The sequence below is a fragment of the Calypte anna genome, chromosome 18 (genome assembly GCF_003957555.1).
Source record: "Calypte anna isolate BGI_N300 chromosome 18, bCalAnn1_v1.p, whole genome shotgun sequence".
NCBI lineage: Eukaryota > Metazoa > Chordata > Aves > Apodiformes > Trochilidae > Calypte > Calypte anna.
In genome coordinates, this window is record NC_044263.1 from 4,116,347 (window position 1) to 4,140,962 (window position 24,616).

At 43.4% G+C, this 24,616-nt stretch overlaps 1 protein-coding gene across 1 annotated transcript in view; it reads right to left on the reverse strand.

Annotated features, from left to right (window-relative positions):
- The window catches only part of RAB11FIP4 (RAB11 family interacting protein 4), a 98,639-nt gene that overhangs the window by 52,641 nt on the left and 21,382 nt on the right, over positions 1–24,616 (reverse strand). The window contains exons 2-3 of the mRNA XM_030461916.1: positions 15,530–15,617; positions 10,206–10,294 (exon numbers count right to left, since the gene is read on the reverse strand). Of these exons, the coding sequence (XP_030317776.1) occupies positions 10,206–10,294; positions 15,530–15,617 (177 nt within the window). The remainder of the gene's footprint in view (positions 1–10,205; positions 10,295–15,529; positions 15,618–24,616) is intronic.

A 24,616-nucleotide genomic window follows, 5' to 3' on the forward strand; every position in this document is an offset into this window, starting at 1 on the left:
GCCCAACGGGCTCTAGACAGTATTTTCAAATGTGACCACTGTGAAAGGAAGAAAAAAAAAAAATAGGTCAAGAGGATTATGCAGGGTGACTAATGATTGCTGCACGCTGGGCTGAGATGTGAAGTCTGGATGTGTTTTTAAAGGTGCATAATAATATGTCCTTGTCTGACCTGTGGTGCTGTTGACACTTTTTCTGAGATGATGCCTTCTCACAAATCCCTAATGGCTGGAAGCTTGGACAGCCACCATGAATGATGGCAGTGGAGTGGAAGAGCTATCAAACTTGGCACAACTCCTATTTAAGTTTCACTTTATTTCTTAAAAGCCAGGCAGCAGAGGCAATTATTTAACTGTCAAGCCCTTTTTGGACTTGTTTTTTGAGGGACATGGCTGCTGTTCTCAGGCTGTGGGGCACAACGTGTTAATCCACTGACAGTTCCCTGGAGCTGGTCAACAGATAGAAGGATGGGGCTGTTCTGCTCAGCACAGCTGGAACATATGGTCAGAGGAATGTGCTCTGCCAGCCAGCTTGCAATCCATATAGCCAGAACTAGTAGATTTACCCTTATTTTACTGAAAGGAAGGGCAACATGGCATGATGAAGAGAATGGTTCAGCTCCCCTGCCAAAAAAATCACAGGAAGTTGGTAGCAGAAGGAAAATGAATGCAGCTGTTTTCTTTCCTGGTCCTGTGTTTAGTATGAAAATCACTCCAAGTACAACTTTCATTAACAGGGAAGTTATAATTAATTTTTCTTATCTGACAAATGTTCTTTAGCCAAATATTTGTATGAGTCTTTCCATCCAGTCACAGAAATATATCCCTTTTGAGTGACAGAAATTGCAAGAAAAGGCAGCTCAGATATTGTTAAGCTGAACCTGTAGTTCTCCACAGGAACTGCAGAGCAACAAGTGATGCAGCAGCCTTGGAGAATCACAGAAAGCAGCCTTTTGTTTCTACTACAGCCCCTTAACGGATGAGAATATAAATATAACCACAGATAAGTTTCCTTGACAAACTCAGACATATCAGGAAAAACATACCCTCTGGTTCTGCTTAACTGTGAGAAGGTTCTGAACATTTCATCTCAGAGAGCAGAGCCTGGCCCTTGCATATGGGCTGTTGGCAGCCTGGCAAAAGCTGGGTGTGATGAAACCAGACTGGATGATGCTGGGCCTTAGACATGGAGCAGGTGCAGATCTGTTGTAGGAAGAAGATAACTTCTTCACTTCACATAATGTTTTTTTCTCAGTGCCGCAGGGAAAACTCCCAGCTTGAGGAGAAACATTCAGCTGCTCAGTAAAGCTCATGAGTGTGGGCAAAGTTGTGACAATATTAGCACAAATAATATCAATATCAAAACCTGAGTCTCCATCACATTGATTTTCTACAGCTTTTGGGCAATGTTCACATTTACACAAGGAACAGGGGAGTGCACCACATACGTACCTCTCAGAGCTGCCATTAAAATAAGGCTTTCAGGGTCCACAGCTAAGAACAAATACAAATCTCTTGCAAAACCAAATTCTTTGTTATCACAGTCCTATTTACACAGACTGGCAAAAGCTCCAAGGAATCAACATTTTGATATTCCTATTTTTTCCCTAACTCAGACTATTTTAATGCACTCCCTTCCCACACACTTCCTAGGGTGGGTTGAGATTAGGTGGCCACGTTCACACTGTCAGCCCCAAACTCGTCAGCATTTGTGTCAATTCTGCATCAACGTTGCCATGGTTACATTATTCCACCTTCCCCTTCCTGGGAGCTTATCATAACATCAAGTATCGAAACAAGCCTGGCATCCAGGGTACACATCCACCTCAACAGACTGCTCCATCTCATGGCCCATTCCCCAACTGATCCTAAAGTCAGCTGGGTAATTACAGTACCAGCCTGGGTAAAAAGGTAAGCCAGGCAGCAAAACTCCTAATTAACAGGTGCCTAATTAATCTTACCTGGATTTCTGTAAACTTAGAAATGTAACAGTTGACAGCTTATTTCTCACCTGTTCAGACTGTAGCTCTTGGACTCTTTCACTCTACCCCAAAACACTGCCCAGCTGGGAGCAGTCCCCAGACCTGCTGGCACTGTCCGACCAGTTACACACAGCTCTGAAACCAGTCCAGGTCCTGCATGGGCTGTGTCAAACCAAAATAAATTATCTCTCTGTTCCACCAGGATGAACTTCAAGAGCCTTGGCATGCTGTTGTTCAACAGAAGCTGCAATTCTCTGCATCCTTTTTCTAGATAGGGCCTCCGTGTCCCTGACTGAAAGAAGGTCAAATAGCCCATATCTCTTCTTAATTTTGAATCACAATTTTGTGCTGTTATTTCAGCTGCTGGAAGCATTGTACCACAAATCCCTCAGGAGTAATTCCTAGATACTCTCTTGTAGGCTGGCCTACTTTTTCTTCCTGCTCAGTTACAAATTGCTTATTGCAGCCCAGATGTGTGACAGCACTGGAAAAGCCTGCCTCCACCCAGACAAATATGTTCTCCAATAGGTAGAAATTCTGCAATAGGTAGAAAAAAGATAATGACATTTGGATTCTTCTCCAGCTTCTAAAAATAGACAAGATAATCAAGATCTAATTTTTAGCTCTCTGATCCCAGCTGAATACAATGATTTAATTTTAAACAGTTCTGTTTCCTCTGAGGGAGGACAGCGCCCCAGCCCCCTCCCTGTGCAGCACCCCCCAAATGGGGATGCAGGTAGCCCAGAGTCCACACAGTTTTGTGGAGATCTTGGACATTGCAAGGGCTGGGTAATAAATGAGACAAGAAGTGAGTGGGAAAGGTGTCCCAGAGATTTCATAACCAGGAAAAGTATTGAGCAACCTCATGAACTGCAAGGGGCTCCTTGGTGGCAATTCTTGAGGCTTCTGAAATCACGTGTTTGAACCCTAAAATACTGTGGGCAGTACAGTGGCAGCTGTGTGACAGACACAATTCCTGTAAGATTTCACCTATGGAGGAATTTTTCAGGTAAGTGGGAGAATTCCAAGCAGTATGTGCAGCTCTTCTTTTGAAATATAAGAAAAGCTGCCTTCAAAAAAATCCATTGCTCTTGGTTTGGTCAGAGAGGCTGGAAGGCAGGAAAGAAGCAATCAAACCTTTTTTGTTTGTTTATGCAATGAGGGATTCTGCTGGTTTTGTTTAGCTAGAACATCTCTTTGTGGTTGACTTATTCTCTACAGTTTTATAATAAACTGGAGTCTTGACTTTATCAATCAGCTTTTACAGGTCTCACAGAACTTTAATCTGACTAAAAAAAAAAAAAACAAACGAAAGAATAAACCTACATAAATCAATAGTTTACTTAAAATAAAATTTCCTGTATTTTAACTTCACTGCCTTCCCACTGAAAATATTCCATAAATTCAGCACACATTTCCCCATGCAGCAAGGAGAAAAGATATGAAGCAGAATAGAAATAAAAAGAAAGAAAAAAAGAACCAATTTCAAGTTCATGAACTGGAGGACAAAGACATTCTCATCACACAAGAAACCCACCAAACACCACATGCACTTCCTCTTATCTAGATATTTTTACTACAGGTACTTTGGTATTCCCCAAAGGCCATTTATCATTCACCACCCTCTGACTGCACAATTGTATTTCTGTCACAGGAGTACAGTACACAGTGACTGCTGTAACATTTTTTTTACTTATGTTGAATCTTGCTTGAAGAATGCTGTGTTCAGGACACATCACACATTGAAGGGGACAGATTTTCAACACGGCAAAGAAAAGGCAAAAAGGAACTAAACCACAAAGCCAAACTTACCTGAAGGACTGAATCAACAGAAATGAGGTTTACTTGATAGAAAGTACCCAACTTTTTTTCACATCCTCTACTCAAAGACTGAGCTACAGCCTAAATTGGCTTACCCATGGAGAGAGAGGAACAGAAGGAATATTTTGCCATGGCAACTGAAAATTCCAGAAAAGCCATCCCCAAAACTGTGCTTAGTCAGAGCATCAGTAGATAAAAAGATAATGACTTGGGGAGAAAAAAATAGGGATGACAAAAATGCCTGTTAAAGAGAGGTTCTGTCAAAGATGTAGGTGACAGGCTTTCAAATGAATGCTACACAAAACCCTACAGAACAGAAATAAATACTCAAAAATGAGTCACAGGTAGTACACGAGGTGACTTTCCTATAGATACCTGGAAGCACACTTACTGCTGAAACTTCATCTCTCTTGCTGAGTTACAGCAAGGATGGCAGAACCAGCAGTTTCAAACCACTCAGCCAGATACAGCCTAAGAAATGGTAAATTTTGACTCAGACAGTTCTCTGTGGGCAGTGAATAACATGAGGTCCCCCTCTGATTTAAACTTCTATTACAGGAGACCCATGGTTCACCTGCAAGACCAAGTGCTTTAAATTATCTACTTGGCAGAATTTGTGCAAAACCACTAACACACAAACATCAACCCAGCTTCCCAAACCCCAGCACTGTCTGAATAAATGCTACTGCACTGAGATTATTCAGATTGAGGGCTATGGAAACCCAAACAACATCTTTGTCAGGTCACCCCCCAGCCCTGAGCAGTCTCCTGCTGGCCTCAGACAGTGGGATTGCATCTGGAGCTGGTGGCACCAACTGGCTGGGAAAACATTTCTCTCAGTCTGGGTGCTCTTAGATTTCAAACTATTTTCTTGGCCCAGCTCAGGATGAGAAGGTCAGAACCTTGTTTACTTTCCTCAAAAGAAAATCCAAAACACATTTTGAGCAAAAGAAGAAATGCTTCTTGATTCGGCAAGAGTGTTCACTTCTTTTGTAATATCTTATGTGTGCTTTATACAAAAACTGAGCAAAAACAAGTCAGGAAAAAAGCATTGTCCCCTTTGAAAATGTCAGTGTGCAACGTTCCACCCAAATCAAAAATTCAAACTGGTTTTGAAAAAAGAAAATAATCCTTATTCTTTTTTATGGCTTTTTTTTTGGAGGAGTCAGCATTTGTTTTGTTGGAAAATCTCTACTTTGCCCTGACTGCAAAACTTCTCATTGTCTCTACAAGATTTCTTTAAGACAGTATTTCATTGTCAGGCTGAGCAGCCAGAGAGGTAGATTATTTTTATGTGGGTTTTGTACCAAGGACACTTATTTTTCTTTGTATGCACAAACACAAAAAATATAATTCAGAATATTGCCAGGTAAGAGCAGGCAATTTCCATGTAAATTAAGCCCAAAGAGGGTCATGCTGAGCTCTTCATTGCTCTTGGTAATTGTTCACTGGGGGGTTCTCAGCAGTTGTAGTTAATGTTGCTTCCTGATGCTTGGAAAGAAATGGGAAAAAAAAGGAATTGCTGAGAGTGCTGCCCTTAGAGGTTACAATAAACTTTTCATTGGTGCAGACAGTGTATTGCCTGTGTCCTGCCCACTCCTGCCTGGGAATATGGACCTTTTTCTTCCTCTAACCATGCAGCTGTGCTTTATCCAGCAGGGGATTCAGGTGACAGTCACCTCAGGAAAAGTCCAAGGTGTTGTTGCTGGGGTCTTTCTACTGCTTTCAGCAGGGCCTGGGACCAGTCCTTACATTGGGTCTCCCAAAAGGCCATCCCTGGAGATGGTAACAACATTTCAGATGGGAACATTTCATTTAAGATAAGAACAACAAGGAAAAGCAAACTGCAAGTTTGAGTTCAGTAAAATATCCAGTGCTTTACTGGGCTTTGCTTTTCAGTAAATATCAGAAGAGGTTATATCAAAAGCACAACTGGAGATAGTAACTGCAATTCCAGGCTGACAGGAGATGCATGCAAGCAGCCCTTCACCTTTCCTCAGACCAGATGTCTCAGAATGCTGTGCCCTTCCACAGCCTCATGAAAAATCCACTTGGATCACAGTCTTTTTCCAGTGTGGAAAGACCCCCTCTGTTCTGACACAGGTGTTAGTAGATAACCTCAAGCAGCTTCTGGGAAAACATTTTCAAAAGCCAGTGGGGGACTCCTAATTGCTACTGAAAATATTTTCAGAGCAGCAGATCAGCTCGTAGTCCCAGCTCCATCCCAGAGGCAAACACAATTTATTTGTCATGTTTCAACAATTTTTCTGCTGTTCATAGAGTGTAATTAATCACTTGGCAGGCAGGCGAACACACACAGACTGAAAAGGCAGCAATCATCCTGTGCCTTGTCAAGTGGCAGATTCCCTCTTTTATTTACAGGTGAAAGCAGTAAAAAAAAATGGAAAGCACAACTCAGTACAGCAACAATTAATAAGAAAGATACAGCCTTGTTAAAAACAAGGACCCTGCTATTATTGTACCTTACAACAGACTCTTCCACCGGGTTTGCAAGTATGAGATTTGGGCATTGAGTTCAGATGAAAAGGCAACAACATGTAAAAAATACACAGTCCATCCCTTCACAAGCATCTAACTCAAGTAGGCACCCTGCTACCTTCCACTCACATCCTCTGCTTCTGTCACCTTTCCTTCCTTTTTCTAGGTTCAGGCTTACTTCAAATATGAACAGCCAAAATATGAAACTGAAAATTACAGTTCCTGTTGCTGATTCCCTTTCCTCAAATGCAGACAGTCAAATAGAAGAGCACCTAGACCTAGGTCACTGCTTCTTAGGGCCTGCAATGCAATTCTTGGGCAGGGAGCTGCAAATGCAGCCACTTTAATTCCCCCTGAGTCCTGTGGCTAGTGCTTCCAGCTGGCTAGGTGCCTGGGAAGGCCCAGAGCCAGCCACTGGGGATCTGGAGACACAGGCACTTTGCTTTGTATCAGCTGCCTGAATTTGGGTCTGGGTTTTCACACACATACTTCAGCTGTGGACTTTCTGTTGGTCACCATCTCCAAAAGGCTCTCCAAGGGCTCTGAAGTGCTACCAGATGCTGGCCACAAAGCAAATCCTGCACTAGGGAGTCTTGTCTCCCTTCAAACTGGAGCCCAAACAAGAGCTGCTGAGCTAGCAACAAACAGTGTGAAAGGAATTTGGGAACCATAAATTGGCTGCTGGCAATTTCAGAGCATTTCTGTTATCTGTCTAGAGGCTGTAAGAGACAGAAATTATACCAATAAACAGCACTTGACTGAAGCAGTGCCTCAAATAGAACACAATAGAGACCTTAAACAAATCAACAGACTGAATTCATAGACAGAGGGGGAAGGTTTATTCATAGGTCCTGGAGCTGAGAGGCTCTGTAACTTTTAACTCCTTACTGCAAACCCATCCTGCTAAGTTGGAACAGTTCTCTCTGTATGTGCTAACATACTCTTTGCATATGGAGCCAGTGCTGATGGAAGTCAGGAGGAGACTTCCCATTAATCACAGTCCTATAATAACCAAGTGTTGCTCTTTGTTTTCTGTGTATCCTACCAGAACAGCCTTGAGCTTAAATGAGGAGTTCTCCAGTCACTTGAAATCTCACTGACACAGCATCTCATTATAGAACATTAGAAACCTTCCACAGAAAGGTCTTTGCATTTGAGATTTCATATAAAATAGGATTTTTTAAACCGTTTTGGACCAAGTTTCTGGAAATCAAAAGCTTGTTGGCTTTTGTTCTTGTTTACACTACAGGGGAAAAAAAAGTAAAAGCAGACCATTTAGAAAATGTTAAATCAAATGCTCCAAGCTTCTGGCATTAGAGGATTTTATGTATCAATTTAAATGAATTCCATCCAGTTGGCTGCAATTACAGGCTGGAGGCTTGGCAGTTTCTTCTTCCCCATTTGACTCACTGTTCATAAACAGCTGGATCAGTTCAGCACCTTTCTGTGGCTCCAACCATTTCATCTCATTTCTTGGCATTACCTTTGTGTCTTCAGCCTTGGAAGCAATACAGGGAGTAGGCACTTGGGAGGGGAAGCAAAAATTAAAGCAGGGGACAGGGAACTAACAAGTGACAAGGGCAAATCTCCCCCTCTTCCTCACAAATCACATTATGAAACCAGAGACAGCATAACAATGAACCAACTCAGTACCTGCCTCTGAGTAAGAACACCCCCTTGGGTGGAATAAAAAAGATGCATTCCTTTTTAAAATACCTATTTGTGCCATCACAGCAGATGTATCCTTCTGCTGCCTGAGAATTCAAATGCACCTGAGAATTAGACAGACATGCAGAGTATAGTGGGATGAAAATCAGATTAGACAGGTGACTACTATTTGTGCCATTGGGAACTGCCCATAAACTTGATTACATCTCCAGGAATTCACATTGAACAAAGTCTGGGAGCTGCAAGGAGAGCTCATATGTTTTCTGGTTATGCTTCCTTGGGAACAGGGAATAAATCTCATCAATGGTGATAATCCCAAATCCACCCGGGCCTCAGCTCTCCTCTCTCTCTCCTGCCTCATCAGATCTAAATCTCCAACTTTCTGCTGTAGCAAAGGATCCTTAAAGCAAGTGCAGGCGGTTCGCAGCCTTTTCCAAGTCTTTAATGACACCTAGCGAACAGCTCCTAAATTGCAGCTAAAAGAGCTGGCGATTTCAAGATGAATCGCTCCCGCCTGGCAGGCAGCTGTGCAGAGAAGCAGTGGGATAAGCACGGGATGTATCCTCATGTACAATATTTCCTGTCCTACCCCCACCACGACAGCTCATCTGCCCTGGGGCAGGTGGAGAAGAACCCGGTTCTGCTGAGTTTGCACAGATCCTGCATTGGTCCAATTCAAGTGGGCAAACACAAGTGCTGAGCTCTGCTGAGCTCCACTGCAATGGTGCTGCCCAGGGCAGGGACACACAGGGTGGGTGGTGGACATCAGAAGTCCCATCCAGGGGTGATCAGCAAGGCTGCCTGCTCAGCACTGCCAGAACAACTCTTTCTGAACAGGAAGGGTCACCCATTGCCCCCTTCCTCTCCCCAGAAATCTGGAACTCAAACAGGAACCTCATCAGACTCTCTCAGGATCAGCAGCTGCAGCTCCCACCCTCGGGTTCTCCTGGAGGAGAGGTGGCAGGGGTGCAGCAGTCTGCAGCCCAAGGAATTTCCAAGGAATAAAGACACAGGGACCATGCCCCTGCCTTCAAAGAGTGTCACAAGCAGCCTGCAAAGTTTGTGTAACAACAGGGGAACATCCAATGTTTGCAGAGAGCCTGATTTTCACTTTATAGCCTCTATCATCTATTGAAAAACAGGGAGTTTGGGTTATGATATCTATTAAGGTAACCAAGCAACAGCATGGTGGGTATCTGTCAGCAGTTAGGAAAAAACAGGGGTTTAGAACCACACAGAGTGATAGTGCTGTGAGCCTGCCACAGCCCAGGTGCTAAACCCAGCCTGTTATTTTCATCAAGCAAAAAGAGTCAATGTACACACACAACTCTTTCTTATTAAGAAAGTTTATTACCAAATTTTGCCCTCCTGTTAGCAGCCCTGGAGGGCATTTGTGACTTCTCCACTGAGGTGAAGGAAATGGCTCTACTTTCTGCATGAATAGTGGAAACCATTCTGTAAAACACCATGAAGTTCTGTAACATGGAAGTATGCTTATCATGTCTTTCCTCAATACATTTATTATGCTTCATCACATGGGAAGGTAAAATGCTTTCCCTGCTGATTTCAGGATCACTTGCAGTCCCATGATGCCACTGACACACAACCTTTATCTGAATGTACAACACTAACTGTACCTTTAATTTTATATTTTACATGTGTGGAGGTGGTTAAAACAAAAGTAAAATGAAGGAGAGACAAAAAGATGATGAAAGGAAACTGAATATTGTCCTGCTTGTTAGCCTGAGCAAACTGCTGGATTAAGTATACAGATGCAGACCTTTAATGATATGAAAATATTCTATACCCACTACCCAAAATACTCTCAAGGTTACCAAAGTTGTATTGTTTCTGCTTCCTAGCAGCTGTGAGTCCCTGCTTATTATCTGCAGAATGGCTCTGAAGGCTTGTTCACCTACAAAGTTTGACTGCTTTAATTAGATAAATGTCAGTGTTTTCCACTTGTGTGGTGCCAGCCAGCTTGTATGGGATGTCTCCCTTCACAGCCAAGCAAATCCTGAGGCTCGTAAGAGCAATGATAACCAAATCCTAAATACTCTCACACCAGCTCACACCAGCTCTGTATTAAATGCAGCTTAAACCAGTTATGACAGATTTGCAAACAGTTATGCATCCAGAAGAGTCAATAGGCTAAGTGAAACAACAGCATTTACAATCACAGTACTCCACATGCTTTCTTAGCCCACTAACATGAAACAGAATCAGTGTTTCTCTTACCTGGTAATAGTAATCAACATATTGTGACTCATAGTGTGGAGGCCCAGGGTTTTCAGAAGCCAGGACATCTTTCAGTAACTCTTCACAGCCTGAAAAACAGAATTGAGAGCAAATGGTTAGGCTGAGAGTTCATCCATCTTCCCAGAGATTGCATGGACAACTGAGGAAGAAACAGTTTTGTAGCTAATCTGCATGCACAAAACCTTGAAAGTTGGCTCCTGAATATGTTTAAATAGCTGTAACAAAGCTCTGCCTTCAGAGTTGAGCACATATTCAGCATGTGGCACTTATTTAAGTGCAATTACACTAATCCTGACTCTCAGCATGGATATACAACACTGTGATGAAACTGAAAACTGGATGTTGCTTGGCTTGGTAAACTATCCTGTGGAACAGAAATCCATCCCTGACCAACCTTTAACTCTGAAGTCAATCACTGGATTTTCAGGCTTGGCATGAGCCAGTGTGTGCTGCACATTAGTGTCAGAAGAGCTGATTCTGATTTTCTCTGGTATAAGTGACAAAGAGGCCATATATAAATGTCACTAATTCCCCTCCAAAAAGAGTTCTGCCACAGAGCATACAATGCTTGACAAGCAAATATCTATGCACTGCAACCCAAGAGTTTTAGCTTCTGTGCTTGTTTTTGTTAACAGTCACACTAACAGCTGGAAAAATCAGTATCTGACTTTCCTTCAGTCTTTCCCTCATCTCAAAACCTGAGACAAATACAGAAACACTGAAATCACCAAATGCCTCATTCCCCATTAATTACCAGTGACCTCACTTGGCAGGGTGAGCTGCAGGAGGCAGTAATATCAGGCCAGGTTATTTCAGAATAACCATTTTACAGCCTTAGGCCTAAACTGTGTGAAACCTCAGCATGTGTTGCACACTATCTTACTTGGAAGCAGTAACTATTCAGCAGTAATTTTCTTCTCCATCCCATCACTGAGGCAATACATTTGGCTGTGACATTCACAAGGCAGGTGAGCCAGAGGAAAGAGAATCATAGAATCATAGAATCATAGAATCATAGAATTAGCCGGGTTGGAAGGGACCTCAGAGATCATCTAGTCCAACCCTTGACCCACCGGAGCAGTTGCTAGACCATGGCACTGAGTGCCACATCCAGTCTTTTTTTAAATGTCTCCAGGGATGGAGAATCTACCACCTCTCCGGGCAGTCCATTCCATAGCCTAATCACCCTCTCCGTGAAGAAATTCTTTCTAATATCTAACCTAAACCTCCCCTGGCACAACTTAAGACTGTGTCCTCTTGTCTTGTTGAAGGTTGTCTGTGTAAGAATAATGTAATAAAGAATAATGTAAGAAAGTGTGAACTGCACAGGTTTATACTGCTGGCTGATTTGCTATCTTGTTTTTAAAATAAGGGAATAACATATTTAGGGGTGAAAATACCTCGTGGTTATAGAGGGGAGTTCCTTACAAAAGAAATGAGCCCTCAGCAGAAAAGGTGACCACCAGATGGTTGAAAAAAGGGGGGATGAATATGATGTCCTTGTCTCCTGCACACAGTAGATGAAGCAAGCATCAAGATCTCAGGAGGGACACAGACAAAAGGCAGCAGGACTTTTTCCCTCTTTTAAATTTCCCTTAGCTAAATGATAATTTGAATTTTCCAAGTACTTCAAAAGTAGGACATAATATAAAGAGGGGACACTGGAGTGTCTCAAATACTATGCCTATGTCTTCCTAGTACCAGGCTTGCAGCCTGGCAAATACCAGTGAGCTAAATTAGTGTGTCACAGGCCAGACAGAAAACAATGAAAAACCAGGATTTACTCTGACAAATCTCAATACAGAAACATTAAGACACTGGACAGTAATTTGTAGAGGGAGCAGTCTAGTCAGGGACACAGGGTGCTCTCTGCTACCAGTTCTGCTCTAGAGAAGACACATGTTTGCCTAGGCTTGCAGAACTGCCTTGATGAGTATTTCAAGCTGTGCACCAGTATGCACCCAAGGCTGGAGCCTGTCCATAGGTAATAATTGCAAATAAGTGAAGGAATTCTGCCTGGATATCTTAGGGACCTTCTGCACTAACATGTCCCAAGATTGCTATAACTCTTTTCCAGGAAATGATAAAACTGACAGCTACTTACATGGCTGAAAAAAGTGTTAAGTACAAAGACTCATTACTGCAGAAATGCTCAGTGGTGATGTGCCTCAGCCTCTCCCATTGTGAAAGGCCCTACCCTCTCATTAGTACACAGGGGTTAGTGCTGTTTTCATGGTTAAAATAAACTTTAAAGTTGGAATACATTTGCCTTTATCTTCTAACTTCGCATTAGTGTTTGTGCTGTAACCTCTCATCTCTGTGAGCTACTAAACCAAGGTCAGTAGGGGGAGCTCACCCTTTATTTGTCAGATTAGGGATTTTTTTAGTGGAATATCAAAGCAGAGAGACTATTGAAAAGGCAACAGAAATCTTAAAATAGAAGGAAAAGGTCAGACTTAATTAGAGCCTGCTGAACACACCAAGAGCTTGGTCCTGCAAACGTGTCTGACAGTGGAACCAAGCAGCCTGCACAGCATATTAGAAATTACAGTTCCACTCAAGCCTTTAAGTATTACAAATGGCAGAAAATATTTACTGGATCAGTACAATAAATTCAGTACAGGAAAAGCAGTAATTGACTCCTCTGAGCAAAAAGCAATGGATCCCACACTGACCTGGCTGAAATCAAAGGGAAATGATGTTCTGGCTACTCTCAAAGTGTAACTAGTGCCACTTCTGAGACTGCTGGCCTTGACACAGCTGTTAGCTACAAGGCTTCGGGTGTTACTTCATGTTAATTGCTCTCCAGACTGACACAGTTCTGGGAAACAAAGCCATGAAGTGCAGACAGAAAGGGCAGCTTCAACAGGAGTAAAACCTTATTCTGGCATTCTGGTGAAATTGCTGCAAAGCTTAAAACTTGATGGCAAGCTTGTCTCTGTCTCTGTCAGAGCCTCATTCTGTGGGGAGTGCAGCCTAGATAGCAGGGCTCAGATTTGCCCTGATGCTGAGGCAAAGTCCTGTAACCCACAAAGGAACAGGAAAAAGAAGGAAAGCTTTCCATATACAGAAAGCCCCCTGCCTGTCCAATATTTCACCCAAGAGAAACGGTGGGAATGAGTTGTTCCAACACACTTCTTCCCTCTGGGACGGACACCTCTGCTTGAAAAAGTCCTCTCCATCACTTCCAAAGGCCCCTGCTGTTTGTGTGACTCCTCAGCATGCCCTTCCCCACAGTTCCTGCTACCCAGCAGCTGAAGATGATGAATCCCAGCGCTGCGGAGAGGGCTTGAAAGGGCTGCGAGGAGCGGCACACGTGTCTGCTGGTGGCCTCAGGTGAGGCCCATCACCTGATAAGGGTGTGGCACCCAGCCCCACCCAGAGGAGTAGGAAAACCCATCATATCAGTAGGTGGCTAAGGGATTGGTGCCACTGGCAGAACTTTGGGGTTTTTTACCATGGGCCAAATTTCATCAAACCTGGTCTCTTCCAGCCAGATGGGCTTCATCTGTCTAGCAAGGCAAAAGGACTCTAGCCTATAAGGTGGCAGGGCTGATAAGGAGGGCTTTAAACTAGGTTTGAAGGGGCATGGGGTTGAAATCGGGCTCTCCAGAAAGGAGCCCAAGGGTGGACAGCCCAAGTTAAGAGCCAAATCAGCAGCCCAGCTGAAGTGCAGGTACACCAATGCACGCAGCATGGGCAACAAACAGGAGGAGCTGGAAGCCATCGTGCAGCAGGAAAGCTGTGATGGAGTCGCTATCACAGAAACGTGGTGGGATGACTCCCATGACTGGAGTGACAAAGAGAGACAAAAGCACAACTTGAACTGAATCTCGCCACCTCTGTGAAGGATAACAAAAAGTCCTTCTACAGATACATCAATAGCAAAAGGAGGGGCAGGGAAAACCTCCATTCTCTACTGGACATGGGCAGGAATAGAGTTATCAAAGATGAAGAAAAGGCTGAGGTATTTAACACTTTCTTTGCCTCAGTTTTCAACAGTAAAACAGGTTGTCCTGAGGACAGTCCTTCACAGTAAGGGAACTGTAGCTGCCCACTCCTTCACTGTGAACAAGGGCACAATTATTACAGAAGAGAAGTTCTTCTGGGTCATGTCTATAATTTTCTGATCATACTTTGTGAATTTGTGCCCATCTTCAGACCAGCTGGTTTACAGAATTTTTGTCTTATTTAATCCATGACTCAGTGTGCTACAGCATTTCCTGGAAAAGGAAAACCTTTAGTAGAGATGTTAATGTCTGTACACTAATGTATTAACTTCCCCTCTGGGCCTTCTATGGCCTTCTCTTCAAGCACATCAGTGTCACCTTAGAAGGTGTCCCCGTGAAACTGTAATTGTATATAATTATTCAGTGTCCTCTGCTGCCATAAACTTTAATTTAAATGGCTGTGGTGTTATGTTCTTGCATCATTATGACTCCATAATCATCTCACCACAGCAGACTCTCCAGAGGCTCCTCCTGGAACCACACTATGATCAGTGTGACATTCACCCCGTCCCTGAAGCGAAGTCTCTGGGCTGTGACAGCACTCTGGCACTTTGCTAAGGACATACTGTGTGTCTGCAAAAGGACAGGCTGGAGTATTTTGCTATAAAGCTAGAAAACTAATCAGCAGCAAAATGGCAAAAATCTCTGCTGTTGGCTTCATTGCCCTTTGGCTAAGCTATAAAGCATAACAACATCTATAACTTCTGCCAAGGACTGTGTTTCCTTGCAAAGGAGAGGGTTGGCTTACCTGGTCTCTACCTTCAGGGCTTGCATGGCCAACCTGTAATTAACCCTTTTCATTCCAATACATGCCCCCAAGTACTTTGAAAACATGAATTAGCTTTGCCTTGCAGATACTTCAAGAAGTGTGTAATAGTCTTAACTTTCCTAGTAGAGAAACTAAAGCCCAAGGGCTCTCTAACTTCCTTTAGTAAACAAACAGCAGAACCAGCCAAGAACCTGAAAGTATCAAACCTTGGCATTGCCTGCTAACCACAAAGCTACTCTTTCTCCTGCTACATTTGTCTTTAAACCACATCACATTTGTTTTGAAAAGCTAACAGTAAACCAATGCACTTTGCCTGTGGATGTAGAAACTCTAGCATTGCTCACTATTGATACATGAGATGAACAAAAAGGGAAAATATTTTGACTCTGTGTCTGAAGTTACCCTACTGTCACTACAAATAACCACAGTAAGAAAGAGAGGATACCTTTTATCATCACATTTTCTGCAGTCAGAGAAACCTTAGTAGAACTGTAGTAGATTATTTTTAAGAAATATGCACATACCTTTGATAGCAAAAACTCCGTGACAGAAGTCCTTAAAATTGATTCTTCCCAAATCATTTGGGTCCAAATACTTTGCCAGTTTTTCCACCTAAAAGAAAAGATCACAAAATACACAATAAGCTTGATGCATTATCTGTTGCTCAGTTGGCCTGCATCTTTCACTGAAGACCCCAAATGGAAGAATACATGTAATGTTCACTTGAATCAGCCAACAAATCATTCTGCAAAGGATAAACCATGCCTGGTGCTGACTAAGGCACATGCTCTGACAAAACTTCTGCAGCTGGGATGCGTTAATACTCTCCTGCACGAATCTCAAGAACTTAATAAGGGGTGAATCTGTGAGCTAGCTGCCCAGCTTATCATCTCAACCTCACAGTTTAGCCTTTCTGATCACTACTCAACATAAAAGGAGATTACATAGAATTTAAACACAGCCACCAAATTGGCATTTGCCCCAAAGGTCTGGCAGAATTTTCAGGAGGGTTGGGGAAAGAGAGAAGAAGGCAGCCTAGACAGGAGAGGCTGTTGCGTGCTGTGTTGTCTAGAATAAGAAACAAGTAGCTGAAGAAGGGGAAAAGCAGAACAGTCCAACAAGCTGCTCTTTCTGTGAGAAATATCTGCCTGACACTGTATATGGCCCCTCATGTCCCTGTGCCTTTTCCTCTTGTACCTAGTGGGTACCCTCACTGAGGCTGAGACTGAGGCAGTCTCTTGCTGCTGGTAAGCAACCACACAGTCAGCTGCACAACAACTGCAGCCTTGATCTGGGCCCCCAGACACCCTGGAACATAAACAAGATGAGTGTAGGAGGCAAGGACAGCAGGCACGTAGGATGCTGCACAATCCTGGTGACTACAATGGGAGCTCAGATATGTCAGTCTGAGCAGCAACAAAAGCCCAGCTGGGAAGATATGCAGCAAATGAATCCAGATGACCCAGTTTCCAAATTTTCTGGTGGGTTTGTTTTTTTGTTGGTTTTGTTTGGTTGGTTTTTACCTGCTATCAAAACCTTAGCAGTTTCTTAAAGCTGTGCAAACAATGCACTTATGTGGGCACACGATGCTTCTGCCTTCAGCTCCATTTCTCTGTGCCAATAAATGCCATGATCAGCCAAAGGCCTCATTTAGAACAAGCAAATCTGGATGAGAAAATTTTTCTTCACAACCAAAATTCTGGAACCAAATAAAATACAAAAAAATCTCTTGAATGAGAAAGGAACAATTTGATCCTTACACTGAATCCTTTCCTCTCTCCTTTCTTAGAAAATTTGTCCTGCTCAGACAGGCAAGGAAAAGTAAGGACCTGATTTCAAAGCCCAAGACAAGTTAGAAATCTTCTTAAAATTTTTATTGCAGAAGGCTTCACAAATTCAAGTCCTGCCAGCCAGGCAGCACAGCCCAGCTGTCAGCTGTCATACCACTCATCATCAGATTTATCACAAGCCATTACTGTACCCCCACTAATTTATAGCAGCAGAAGACACATTCCTGTTTCCAAAACATAACCACTTCACCAGGACCTGTTTTGTGTGTTTAATGCATACAAGACTAGCTGGAAATCCTCACTGAAACAGATGAAGTAGAGGCACGCTTGATACAGGAAAGCTGGGTCACCATTATCCCTGCCCACCTGCACAAACAACCTGGGGAAAGATGAAGTGGTGACAGAAATTCCTTTCTTCAAACTATTTCTGGGTGCATTCAAAAGAGCAAAAGCAAACACCCCATCAAGGCTGGGAACAACACGATTTTACAGCTGAAAATCTTCCTGACCACTGTGGTAGCTTAAATTACAGCAGATGTGTCAGCTGGTGCAACTCAGCTCCAGAGGCTTTGGTGAAGACCTTGGTGGTGTCACTAGGCTGAGCATCTGTCCCCTCATGGATACAGCAACAAAATCTCACCAGACACCAATCTTCTGGGTTACCAGATCAGCCTGTAACTCTCTTTGACAAATGGCAAGCTTCCATCATTGCAATGTAAGCAAATACTACTTCACATGCTTGCAGGGTTGCTTTGGAGAATCCAATTTACTGTAGGTCTCTTGCTAAGAGGCAAGAAATTGTTTTAGGTTTTAATGTACAGATTCCTGCAGCCAGCTGGCAAGCCTTTGTGGTACTTAATATTGTGCTATAACACAGCAGTGTCACTGGGTGTTCTCATTGAATCTTGCACATTAAGTTCATTTCTCAAAGTTGATCCAATGATTTTGCTCTACCAGTTGCTCAGCCATATACAATTACATTTTAAAAGTCAAATTAAATGGTATATACCCAGGTGTGTGTATTATGGAGGAACAGAATGCATTCACATTGAGGTATAAGCAATGTCTTAATGGTAAATGAAATTATCACCTGAGCAAAGTGCTTCAGTGCCCAGTTTCCTCTAAATGTAATTTTTCTGATTTTCAGTTAGATTTTATAGTGCAAATAACTGACACCAGTGCACAAGATGATGAAGAATTTACAGAACAGCCTGGTAGAATTTATTCTACTAGCGATCACATCTTCAGCCAGTGCTAATCACTCCCATCACAGGTCAGGGACTACCAGAATTTGATCAGCTGGGACTACATTTAGGTGGACACATGCATAGAGTTTTTGTATCAATATACACACATGTATTGTATAGAAATCCCTGTATATTTGCAATGTTGAGCCTGTAGTGCACCTGATCATGCATTTTTGCCAGCACCTTTCTGAGATAAGGCAAGAAGCTCTTCATGGTTAATTCCAGACTGAAGGCACTATTTAAAATTAAGCTCAGTTTAAAGCTGTGGCTAAATAAACCATATTATTATGGCTACCCCTAAATCTTTTCTGTTGTCTACACTGTGTCACCCATCCTTTTGCTTCACTCTGTAGGGAAATAGTGTCCTATCCACCTCCTTCCCAGAAAGGGTTGGCTCCCAGCAATTAATCAGAAATTGTAATTTCTGATTACTTCTTTCTGAATTCTGAATACTTATTTATGGCCTTGGGAAACATTTAGGGCTTGTCAGCCTATCTGCCAGGATTCCTGCTGTGGAAACCTTTTTTGCAGCTAACAGCCTCCAGGCTGCCAGCAAGGGCAGAAGCAGCAGCATTTCAGCCCCACTAATGGAACAGGAATGCAGCCCATTCCTGCAACCATGGAACTCAGTCCTGGGCAGAGTCAGACCCCTGAGCCCCTGCAGCTCATGGCTCTGCCTCCTTTGCTGATCCCATTGAAGGGACACAGGACTGCAAAACCAATTGCTACCAGAATTCAGTGCTATCAGCATAGGGAACATACCATGTGCTACTAAACTTAACATCATAGGCCATTGTAATGACCTTCAGACAGTGGTTTGGGCTGGGGATGAACACCTCTTCTCTCCGGACTCTGCACAAAGTCCCTCACACATGGAACAGGAAAAACAAAAACAATGTACAAACAATGTAATGGGTGATTATCCTTTCAATGCAAAGGTGTTTCTCCAATGTCATAACAGGTCACCTCAGCCAGAGTATTTGCCTTCTCTCTGTTGGGTTCCCCAGCTATAGGACTGTGCTGCAAAGAGATGTTTGCTCCCTGCTGCTTTCTGACAGGTAAGTGTAAGCTAGGAACATTTTAAAAGAAACTCTACAACAAAAATAAAGGAACAAGTTTCAGTGGGAAGAAACAATTCTGAAAACAAAACTCACCAAGGCAGAGATGCATTTCAGCAGTACAAAGCAGTGGACAATAAAGTAACACAGAATATTTTTCCATCAGATAGTTCAAAACTGAAGTTCTGGCTGCCACACAGTAACTGAGTCAAAGGTGTAACACTTGGAGAGCCAGGCTGCTGCAGAACCATCTGCTGGCTCCCTGAATTAGTAACACAGCTGACTCCAGACACAGGAGGAGAGCAGAGGGGAAATCCTGGTGTCAGTGAAGCCAAGGCACAAATCCACAGTCAGCCCAAGGTTGCTCAAAAATTTATTGCAAAGGTTTTACATCCAGTGTGCATTGGGCTGGGTTTGTGCCACAGATACAGTCAGCTGTGCTGCCCTTTTGCTCATCTCCTTCAACAAGAGGGTTCAGATGGTGCCCTGACACACAACTCTTAAGTTTTCAGAAGACCTGGTGTTTGTACCAACTTCAAAGTGTCCCAAATATTACAAGGGAAGGAGATCTTTCTTTGAACTCCATCTAGTAATCTTAACTTTTACAAGAAGAGGGCAGCAGGCAGAGGCAGTGAGCTTACTGAAATATTATAAACTTTCTGATTTTGGTGCCATTTGTGTACGAGGAAAAACTTGAGCTTTGGCAAAGTTACTCAACTCAGCACTTAGGTGTGCTTAGTGCTTCTGCAGCCCAAAGTTTCTATGTATGTTATCTAAAGGCACCCGTGTGTTGGGGGTAGCTTTGAATTTACAGCAGAACCTAACTTTCTGTTTCCCAGCTCTGCTCCAGTGAAGGTTTGAGAGGTCCCCTCCTATCTTCTACATCCAAGGGGGCAGAACTTCACTGCAGGAAGGGAATCCAGAGAGCCTTGCAAAGTCCTCTGTAGCCACACTGCCTGGGACAAAATGCTCATCTAACTCCAAGCAGCTGCCACCCTGCCAAGACTGCAAAACAGGAACCTGAGCCTAAGATAAGCTGGATACAGAGCAAGGAGCCAGTCCCAGGCACATACCAAAATGTGCAGGGGAGGGAAGGGACTGCAATCTGCTGCTCTAATGAGAGGCAAGGGGACTGTCAGTTTGCCTTTGCTCAAGCTAATTCCCTTCCCAGCATCACTGAGCATGCCTGCTGTCCCAGGACTCACAGTACCTCAGGGTATGACCATGCTCTACATGATCAAGCATCTGAATGACTGTTAAGAAGGGAAAGGATTTTTGTAGCAGATGGAGTAGAGGAAGATGAGAGGACAGGTCACTGACAAACCTCAGAGGAGATTCATTGGAATTGATTTTTTCTTGCAAGTGAGTTCACTACAGAGGCACCTCCATGCCAAGGAACCCCCTCTGGACTCCTGGCCAGCCTCAATGCTGATGCTGCCAAAACAGCTGGGTATTTTTTCCAGCAAAGATTTTCTGACTGGAACTGAACCCTGCTTCCACCTCCAGGCAAGAAGAAAATCAGACCTCTACTGACCTCATTTGATTTTCTTCCAAAACTGACCAACACAGAAGTTCTGTTAGCACAAGGAAAAATTGTCTGATTTAGATGTAACTGAGTTCTGAGGAATGCCACACTGACTCCATCCACTCAAATCTTACAGTAGAATCCAAGTCACAGCCAGAAGATGCTATCTGAAATACACAAATCTCAGCAGTTCACCTTCATGCTGCAGGAGTCTGTGAGCACATCTTGCCCTGAAGTGCAAGCAGGGAAACACCTGGGAGCTGCAAGAATGGTAAGACATGGACTTGCAGGAAAGGTCAGGCTGTGCTGCAGCAGTGACATTTGGGCAGGAACTCCTGATGTGGGAGCATTTCTGAGAAATGTTGAAAAAAAAAGCAAAAGGAGATTAAATATGTAAATGCTGGAGGGTGGGATTAGAATTTCAGAACATCACACCACGTGACTTGATGCTCTTCCTGAACTTCACCCTAAAGCACATGAAGCACCAATGTTCCTTGTCACAAGGGGAAGGCCAGCATTTAGGAATCACAAGTCCAACAAACAGCCTGCCCTCCCCATCCAGTTCTGGCAGGCTGTCTATTGTAAATAATTCATACCACTGCAAACAGCATCATGAATTTCCATCAGCTGCTGTCTGATCCCAAAACATGCAGGAACATACATCACTGCTGGAAACTATGGCTTTGAATTTGCTTTGAATTTTTATTTCAAGCGTCAGCCGTCCCTTGGTACCCAACCAGCAACTTTCAAGCCTGAAAGTTGGCTTGTCTGTAAGTTTCCTGTAAACAGAAATAGTTAATCCAGTTTCTGCTTTAACTAGGGACAAACAATTTACCAGCTAGAAGGCAGATTTTGGAACTGTATCCTAAATGACAGATGTGAATTTGTCAAATAGTCCTGGCCTTGACTTTGAACAAATTCCTAAATCTGTCAAAGCCATAATCTACCAGTGCCTCAAAGCAAAAAATCTGATTCAATTCAAAGGATTCCACCACAAAGGATTTAGCATCAATACATGGAATTGCATCTTCTTCCAAATACGAATTGGGTCTGTGGAGCCTTGGTCCAATGGGAGAAAACCACCCATAATTACCCAGATAGAGTGGCTTTTTGCTGAGTTTGTGAAATGTATCAGTGAACTACAAAGGCAGTGAAAGAAAGCTGTGGTTTCAGAAGCATTGCAGGTGGGCGAGTGCACTCAAAGGAGAAAGAGAAGCTTCTAGAGTTCATGTGTTATTAATGCCCTCTGTAAGCATTACCTCGACTCAGGTGGGTGAGAGACAGGAACGCAGCTGAACTCCTGAAACAGGAAGAGCAGAGCACTGGGGATCTGCAGCACTCACCCAGGGGGTCAGCTGCTGCCCCTCAGAAATGCAGGGACAGCAAGTGCTCCTGCATCTGCTGAGCCTCACCTGTCTGTGCCTGGTAGAGAAGCTTTGAAGCACTTTCCAGAAGTGACAAACAGAAGAGAAGGGAGCTGAACTGCCTCTTCTTAGCTTATGGGAGTGATGAGAGCAGGAGCTATGGGATTCAGATCCTGGCCTCCAGGGCAGGATGGTTTAACTGTCCAGACTGGGAGATCCACACTGCTGGGGAAAGAGATGGTACCCAGCGACCATGGGACTGTGGCACAGGGGTCAGAGCTGCAAGTTTACCAGTTGCATGCTGTTACCAGCAAAAGATTTCATCTGCTTTGACCCCCCTTTTTAAAATGGCAATGGCAATACTTAATCCACATTAGAAGGTCCCTGTAAAGGTGATGATACAGCAGGCAGCAATGAAATCTGCACCAAGCTGGTCCATGCTATGGGCTGTTGGGTTTTCCACCCTCTGTCACTTCCCTGCTAGTCTGCCTTCTGATTTCTCAGCACTACAGCTCAACACTACAGATTTCCTAAATGTAAACAACCCAAAGTGACTGTTCACAGAAAGTGCTTTTCCCCATCTTATCTGCAAGCCAAAGACCACCAAAATCATAATGAATTTTTCCTGTGCCCTCTACGTGTTTGGATGCATCAGCTGCTTATACAGACACCACTAGAACTGTATTCCTCATTTATTTTGTCTCTCCTAATGTAATGTAGCAGCTGACAATGAGCAAGCAGTAGAATCATAAGACCAACATCTCTCTACAGACTCCCCCACCACCCATGATCTCATATGTGAGAACCTCTCATTTAAAGTTACTTAAACAGAGATTAATTGAACAGGATTCTGTTTCCCTCTATTCCTCTGATGCTGTGTTGCAAAACAAGACATCTGGCTGGGCCTACCAATCTTACAACAGTCTATGGGGAATCCCACACAGTCTGGAGCACCATGGGAACAGAGAGCAAGGCTAAAAATATGCCAAAGCCATCTGTTTACTGTAAAGTAAATTTCTTATTGCTCTAAAAGAAAGGGTTAATTTTTTGAACTGTTTTCCTATAACCACTGATTCACTCACTAGCTAAAATAAGCAGAGCTGCATTAAAACCTTCTCCTCCACTTCTACCAGAACTAAACCCAAGGCTTCCTGAAAAAGAAAATTGTTAGCAAAGGCTGTGACAAGCTGAAATGAAGCACAGCCCATTATCATCCCTTGTTCATTAGCAAAAGTCAAACATTGCACACAACACTCAGATCTCAAAAGGTGCAGAAGGCAATTGGTCCTGGGAGTGCAGAATGCTTTGCCTTTAAAAAATGAGGATGATGTTTGGGTAACATCAGGCTTATCAGCAAGTGATGCTGCATGGATTCATTTTCAGAGAAAATATTCTTCCTCTCTGCAGCTTGCAATACGTGTGCTCATTCTCATGACTACATAAAGGGAGCTTACACAGAATAATGGCTTTCATGCCTTCCAGTTGTGAGACATCAGTAAAATGGGATCTACTCCAGGAATAATTATCATTTTCTGAAGCAAAACTGGGGAGAGGTGGGGCACACAGTGCCAGCTCATCAGCCAACATTTTCTTGGTGCCTTCTTTGCTGACACATCTGCAGTCACATTTTAATTGAGGTGTTATCATATGCCAAGAACAAACAAAATACCAAAGACCAACAGGAAGAGGCTGGAGAGGGTGGGGAGAACAGAGCAAGTCTGAACCATGACTGGTAGGTAGGTCACAGCAGGCAGCTCAGACATCCCCTGGACCAGTGAAAACACAGTGCCCAAAGCCAAGCAGAAGCTTCTGAAGATTTACCAAAGCAGAACTAAAGCTACTGCCACTGCTACAGGAGTGCTGTAGGCTTGTGCTGAAACCCAGGCAGTGACTCCAGACTGCACAGCTTATGCAAAATCAGAGCAACCTGCCAGGCATATGATGCCTCTCCATTTGTACCTCTCTGATTCACAGGTGAAAAACACAGCAAAGTGCAATGACAAATTCCTGAGATAGGGTGTCACCCAGTTTTCTCAGCAACATCCTTACAGGGTGGATTTTTAGCCTCAAAGATACAAAGCAAGTGTTACTCCTGACTGTGTGCTTTTGGTGTTATTTTCTCTTCTGAATGCATAAAACGGAGCAATATCCAACCAGAACACAGTGCTGTGGTTCACAGAAACCTACTTTCAAAAACAGTTTAGACTGTGGTCTGAGAACCAGCCAGAGACCTGCCCAGAGTAGCACAATTTGGGCATCCTCAGCTCTCAGCCCAGTCTTTTGATACCAGTTTTGAACCCGGTTGTTAAAAGGGGATCTGTTTGGCTTTTTGCTCACAGACACAGAAGATGGAATGTAGGTCTTGAGATCTGATCTCAAAAGCAAACGTCTGAGCAGCAGTCCTGAAATTAAACTGAATGATGGAAATTTCATGGCAAATTAATGCTTTGACACAAATCCTGAGAGGAATGAGTATTGGATAAATCCAGCACAGGGAGACACGCATTAGTTAAGACGACAAACATCAGGCAGAGGGGTATGATTAAAGGAACAATCTTCCACTTAGTTGGAAGAGAAAGATGCTTAACCTTTCAGAATAGTGTGGCTGGAAGATAATATCCTTCCCC